The 7,220-nt window shown below is 35.3% G+C and overlaps 1 protein-coding gene across 1 annotated transcript in view; it reads right to left on the reverse strand.

Annotated features, from left to right (window-relative positions):
- LOC110456172 (transmembrane protein 2-like) overlaps positions 1–6,741 on the reverse strand; it is a 29,132-nt gene extending 22,391 nt beyond the window's left edge. The window contains exon 1 of the mRNA XM_021506744.1: positions 6,495–6,741. Within this exon, the coding sequence (XP_021362419.1) occupies positions 6,495–6,548 (54 nt within the window). The 5' untranslated portion in view covers positions 6,549–6,741. The remainder of the gene's footprint in view (positions 1–6,494) is intronic.
- Positions 6,742–7,220: the final 479 nt, after the last annotated feature.

Below are 7,220 nucleotides of genomic sequence, written 5' to 3' on the forward strand. Positions count from 1 at the left end.
GTCAACGTAAACCTTATATTTCTCGGCCCAAAAATTAAGCCTATTATTCAAAACCCTCGTAAATAATTTCCCAACTACACTCAATAAAGTTATTCCCCTATAATTTGATACATCTGACAGTGATCCCTTTTTATGTAAAGGAATAATATAACCCTCCGTCCATGCATCTGGAAATAATCCTTTCTTAAAAACGGAATTAAACAATAACAGCATGTATGGTAACAATACATCAACACCATACATTAAAAATTCATTAATTAATAAATCAGGCCCAGCGCTATTACCTGTTTTTAGCTTGGCGACTGCTTTCATTATTTCTTCTCGTTCAATATCACAATTCAGCTCTTCAAACATGACCTGTATTTTACCCTTCACATATCTTTCAACAAAATTTACAACCTCAGTTTCAGGCTCAAAAAATGAATCATCTGGATTTGTGACAGACGAAAAAAATTCGACAAAATCATCAGCATTAATATGTGATTTCGGTTGATTTGAACAAGATAATTTTAATAAACGCCAATATTCTCGTGCGTTGTTTTCCTTAGCCTGTAGTAACTTTCGTGTATTTTCTCTGTCGTATGACATTCGACATTTCCTTGCTTCATATTTAAATTCGTTTCTTTTTTGGACCATATTTCTTCTATTTTCATCAGAATTATTTTCTCTAAAAATATTTAACAATTGTAAAAAATCATACCAAAATAAACTTCATAAGCAATGGATGTTAGCTATCAGGAACAAATCGTTTATGTTGTCACAGAGGTTGATATCAAGGATATCACTATTGTAACAATGTTGGCAAATGTCAAGACAATCAACTGAGGAAGAAGATTCTGAGCTACCTTTATTTTTAGAGGACGGGAGATACATAAAATTTAAGTTTCAACTAGCCAACACACATACAAGTATTTGTCTATAAAATTAGAAACTACCAGGAAAATAGATACAGGAGAAAAAAAATGCCATACAGGGACCGCAGAACCAAATGATTTTCCATAGACGATAATGTTTACGTTTACCACTGTCCTGGTTAAATGGGGTTATCCACACTGGTTTACCTGCCCTCATTTTGAAAAATATCATCTTACACTTGTAACTGTAAATAAAATATTTAAAAATTCTGCCAATTTGAACTTTTTTTATATGGGGGCCGCCATCTTGCATTGAATTCGGCACCAAAAATCGACCAAAATTTACAACAAATTACACACTTAATAAACTCACCCAGACAAAAGCAGACTTGAAAAAACAAACTTTTTTATGCATATTACATCTATATATATTGCTCAACCCACACATAAAACATCCAACCAGCAGGCCCCGAGGCATTCACCTTCCTATTAAATCTGGCAAAAACCCACGATCTATTTTTGATTTGGTTCCGTGGTCCCTACAGCCATTCTTATTGAATTGACTCCTTTGTTAATTTGGTAAAAGGATATCTCCACAAATCATCAGTTTTCCAATGGGAACTCACTGTACATGCTTCTATTGTAGATTTGTTTTTTTTGTATTATCATGAAAATTGATCTCACAGAATGTGTTAAAATGGAGATCAGATAATTACTCATACTTCGATTTTATATAAAGATATGAAGTTGGTGTTTTGGAGCTAGATTTTACACGACTTTCAAAATTTCAAATTACAGACACCACTTGCTATTTCGTGCGGTCTGATAATCTTTGACAATATTACTCGCTCCGTTACCAAAATCATAAGTGCCCTTTTATATTCATTTCTCCGACGTATACGTTCCTTTCCTTAATTGTTACACACCAGTCTCCCATGCTTACGGATCTTACATGTCACGTGCGATCCACCACTGCAGAATTGTATCGAAGTAAAAGGTGTTCAAGAGAAATAAATCAATATACGAAGCCACCATTTATATCTACGTTGATAATTGTATACAATATATTGTCGTCACGATCTAAAGTCAGTCAATGTGATAATAGTGTGTGCCCTGATTCAAGTAATATCAGCTTTGTCTTAGAACATGTGTGACCAATATACTGTCGAGGGTTAGACATGCGACATTATAACAGGCGTCACACATACGGTTTGTTTAATACTTATAGTCTACCGCGGCACTCGCTCCATCTCCGGTTACTGAAGGAATTCATCATGTCTTTTGTTTTTGTGTGGCCTTTCCTTGGTTTCTGTCGTCGTGTTTTTTTTGGATTCTGTGTGCTTACGGTATGCCAAGTGTGTTATTTTCTATTCTATTGTTAATCAAGTGTCATTATCGGATGTACAATGTTCCATAACGTCAAAAACAGTCAACCGGTCAGTTTGGCTTTGTTTATTTGCATTAATCCCGCTGATGCAGAAAGGTATCAAACATTTAAAAAATAGTTTCTGACCTATATTTACCTTTGCATATTCTCAGAAATCAAACGCCATATTTCATAGTTAGTAATTACTCTTTTTACTGTTCGTACAATTTACCAAATAATATGTCATAATTGCGTATGAAAAAAACAAAGGAACACTTAATTAAGTGTCAACAAAAATGTCATAAGAAATCAAAAACGATAACTAGGGCACAAAAATGTACAAATGAAGGATTGATATGGAGATCCTTGCGAAAAATTACAAGGAGAATAACACCATGCGTTCCGGAGGGGTTAGCGTCTTCGGATTCATTGACGACTCCCTTTATATACATCTAGCTCAAAGTCAAGTAATGTCACGTTCTCAAAGCGAAAACTACATCTGAAGAACAATTCGACATGCTACCAATTAGACCACAAGGGACATATAGCGCCACTTCGGATTGATCGTATCCGAACTCCGAACGGTAAATCTTTGCACCATTTGTTTGATGTTCGGGATGTTACTATGTTTGTGTACGTGACAAAAGCCGTTTCCCCTCAGGTACAGCAGTTGATCTGACCCAATGTCCTCGATATCCAGGGGTTACGCTCACTTTCGCTCTCTACACCCCTGGAATATGCCATAGCAAAATTGAAGGCTTGGAGTACGCCACCTTGTTGATGAGACAAGAAGACTAGTTCGATCCTCTGATGTGCATCAAAAGAATCTCGCGGTCAGGTAACGGTAAAAACTGCCAGGCTTTGAAGTCGAGTGTCGCTCTGTGATCTTCAAAGAGCAAGCATCAGCCTAGTGATTGGTCAGGATGTTTTACCTGACACCAATCAAACAGCTATCTTCGTGCCGTGTAGAGAGCGAAAGTGAGCGTAACCCCTGGATATCGAGGATGTGGATATTGAGGATGACCCAATGTGTATACATTGTGTAGTTTGGGCCAAATGCACTATGCATTTTAGGGTTGAGGCTAATTTTACTATTTTCTTTGATCATTGACACAGTCAGTCGTGCCGACTAATCGGTTCGTCATGACAGAGGGACAGATTGTCGGTGAATTTAAAAACATTTTACGTAGTGTTTTTTATGCATACTATTGGAGGTCAACTTTACACTTAAAATTGATTGTAAATAAATTACGCTTCAGTCTTTTAAACTCGGATGGTCAACAGAAATGTGCATTGATCTTGTCAGGTAAATCTACAGATTGATCTGTAGAGCAAAGTCTCATAAAATAACTTCCATGAACAATAATATTCTATTTACAAATCGGACGATGTGGAAAATAATCCAGATGTTTTAGGTGTTATAAGAAGACCGGCTGATTTCAATGCAGAATACAAACAACAATACAATGAACAATTAAAAAAAATCAAAATTAAAAAAGAATTTGCCAAATGCATAAAAATCATGTTTAAAAAATCTTTATCGATTTGATATTTTCTTAAACTGATTTTAAGTATTCAAATTCCCTTGTAATTATATATTTTCGCAAATACAATTATAATTGTAATAAAATGTTGAATTACGATCATACAAGTGTAATTTATTAACAACCAATTGTAAGTGTGCAGATGACCTCCGATAGTATGCATAAAAAACACTACGTATAACATTTTTCAATTCGCCGACAATCTGTCCCTCTGTCATGACGAACCGATTGATCAAAGAAACTAGTAAAATCAACCTTAAAATGCATAGTGCATTTGGTCCAAACTACACAATGTATAGCTTTACCTCTGGGGAAACGGTTCATCCCGAACTGCAAAGAAATGGTGGAAAGATTTACCGTTCGAATTTGGATACGTTCGATCCGGAATGGCTGTAAATAAACTTAACTTGTATGATCCTAATTTAACATTTTATCACAACTATAATTTATTTGCGAAAATATATATAAATAGAAGTGGTACGGTATTTCAATGCTTAAAATCAGTTTAAGAAAACATAAAATCGATAAAGTATCCTTATACATGTTTTTTTATGTATTTCGCAAATTCTTATTTTTATTTTTTTCTAAATCATTCATGCATTGTTGTTTGTATTCTGCATTGAAATTAGCCGGTCTACTTATTACACCTAAAATATCTGGATTTTCATTAATATTCTTCCGATGTATTAATATAATAGTATTGTTCATGGAAGTTATTTTATGAGACCTTGCGCTACAGATAAATCTGTAGATTTACCGGACAAGATCAATGCACATTAACTGAAGTGTTATTTATTTACAACCAATTTTAAGTATACAGATGAACTCCAATGGTATGCATAAAAAGCACTAACGTTTTTCAGTCCACAGACGATCTGTCCCTCTGTCATGACGAACCGATTAGTCGGCACGACTGATTGTGTCAATGATCAAAAAAAGAAGTTAAAATAGAGCCTCAACTCTTAAATACAGAGTGCATTTGGTCCAAACTACATGATGTATACACATTGCGTCAGGTCAAAAGCTGTATCTGAGGGGAAACGGCTTTTGTCACGTACAAAAACACGGTAGCATCCCAAACTTCAAAGAAATGGTGCAAAGAATTACCGTTCAGAGTTTGGATACGTTCAATAAAGAATGGCTGTATTAAATTCGAACTACAAAATATTATAATCTTAGTCATATTTGTTTCGCTCATAGAAATTTACTTTTTTAATTGTTCTTTATTTTGAACACTTTCCTATCGGATGACAACTTTTTTTAATACATTTTTCGTTTTCATTCTAATGCAGTGACGTATATCAAAAGCCTTAAGTTAGTCCTTGCATGGGAAAGATATTCAAATGTATTCTTTATAGTTTCGGAAACACCATGTTTACTTAATTATAACACGTCTATATTCATAAATGACGTTTTAAATTCGGGTTTTATTCTTGCATTTATTTAAATGACTTCGCTCTGAAATATTTTTGTCCGTTTTTACTGTCCACTCAAATAAAATACAGACGTTTAAACACCTATAGCTTCTTTAAAATATCATATCATGTTTCTAATATGATATCTTCCATGTCCAAATTTATTTCAATCCTATGGGGAAAAGATGCCGTTGGAGGCATGTTCCCACCGCAAACAGATCATGAATACGCCACAAGCATACATGCAGACACGCACACATGTGCTGGTATTGGCCAGGTGGCATATGACCCGAGGCCTGCAAAATCGTCATATTTTATTGATTGATTGTATAAATTGTATATCTCTTATTCAAAGGATCTTAGTGTGGCTTATTCTAGCGATATGCATAAACATGTATAGGGCACTATATCTAAAATAAATGAATAAGAATATCCCTTTACCATAATGATTTGTGCTGCTCATTGTCGAATGAAAGATACATTAAATGTATATATATGCATAAGGCAGTATATAGCGATACTGACACTTTGAATTACATATAGACTTTATATTCCTGATAAACATGCCCGCCTGAGTGGTTTAAACACGGACAGGTGATAGAGTTGAAAACTCGTAACTAATTAACATTCAAAACATCATAACTAGCCACATGTCAAGTTGTGTGACTTAATCATGTCACCACGTCCGCTAGCGATTGTTCTCTGACGATAAAAGTCACCTCCGTACATAGCTTCCACTTTCTCTCCATGTATATAGGTATCGAATTAATTAGAAGTTATCAAATATTCACGCACACCGTAAGGTCAATACATGCTGAAATTAAGGTTAATTAATTACATATTTAGCTATTGTGAAGGTATAATTTCCTGGCGTCACATTGTCTATTGTTTATTTTAACAAAAGACCTTCCTTTAACACTGTCTATTGTTTAACTTACCTATCTACTTGGTGAGCATTTCTTATAGGTATATGCATACCGGTAGTATATATTTACATCCGATTTTAGAGACATTCATTTGGTACTACGGGCATATAACAATCATTATAAAGTAATTCGAGGAATTGGTTGATACATGTATTCGGACTCAATTAGTCAGCCGTACAGACAAAATAATATGTATATATATATATATATATATACATATGTAGTTGAAGTATTATGAGTTTTCCGTGGAGGTTTATTTTGTAGTGTTAGTCATGTTGATGTATGTTACAGAGAAAGGCTGTCGACGTCTTTGTGTACATGTACATACATAACGCGTGTTACCTGGAGTGTATACAGTGTGTCTTTACATGCGAAAATAACAGACTTACCGTAATAAGGAACACCTTTATCCACTCCATACCTGTAACGTTCACTGAGTTCATACTACGATCCACCTACATAGTTATATACATGTTACAGTGTGAGTGATGCTGTATTTGTCTTGTAGATGGGGCGGAGTTAAACAGACCGCTGACATTAATTATCTATCATAAAGTATTTCAATACACTGTCCACAAAGGTGTATCAACATCATGGGCGGGAATACGTAATGAACTTGGGCCGTTCACAGTCAATCAAAATCGAATTTACGGTAAAGTCGCTTAAAGAGCCTTATTTGCATTCTTGCAAAACAATGATGTCACGACCTGATCTAAAATTACGTAACCGTACAAGGTCCCACTGAGGAAAATGATATAGTTGATTGACGTATTGTACGCCTGTCATCGCGTGTGCAAATGTGTGCTGTTTCACAACGTTCTTTGGGATAATTTAGCGCCTCCAAAATGTGTTGTTCGCCTTAAGGATCCCGGTCCCACTACATTTGTTTCTTCCTATAAACAGTAACCTCCCCTTAGCTTCCGTTTGGATACAACTTATTAATTCAACAAACGTCCACCCCTGCAGGTCGGGGATCGAGAAAAGAATACACCTGCTGTTACCCGCATTATGTATCGTAAGAGGCAACTAATGTTGTAACCCTAGGAATTGCTTCTGTGCCCTCTACTAGGGGATACAAAGCAACCGAAATAAATCTGCTGCACCCATTGCACCCG

The sequence above is a fragment of the Mizuhopecten yessoensis genome, unplaced genomic scaffold, assembly GCF_002113885.1.
Source record: "Mizuhopecten yessoensis strain PY_sf001 unplaced genomic scaffold, ASM211388v2 scaffold8537, whole genome shotgun sequence".
NCBI lineage: Eukaryota > Metazoa > Mollusca > Bivalvia > Pectinida > Pectinidae > Mizuhopecten > Mizuhopecten yessoensis.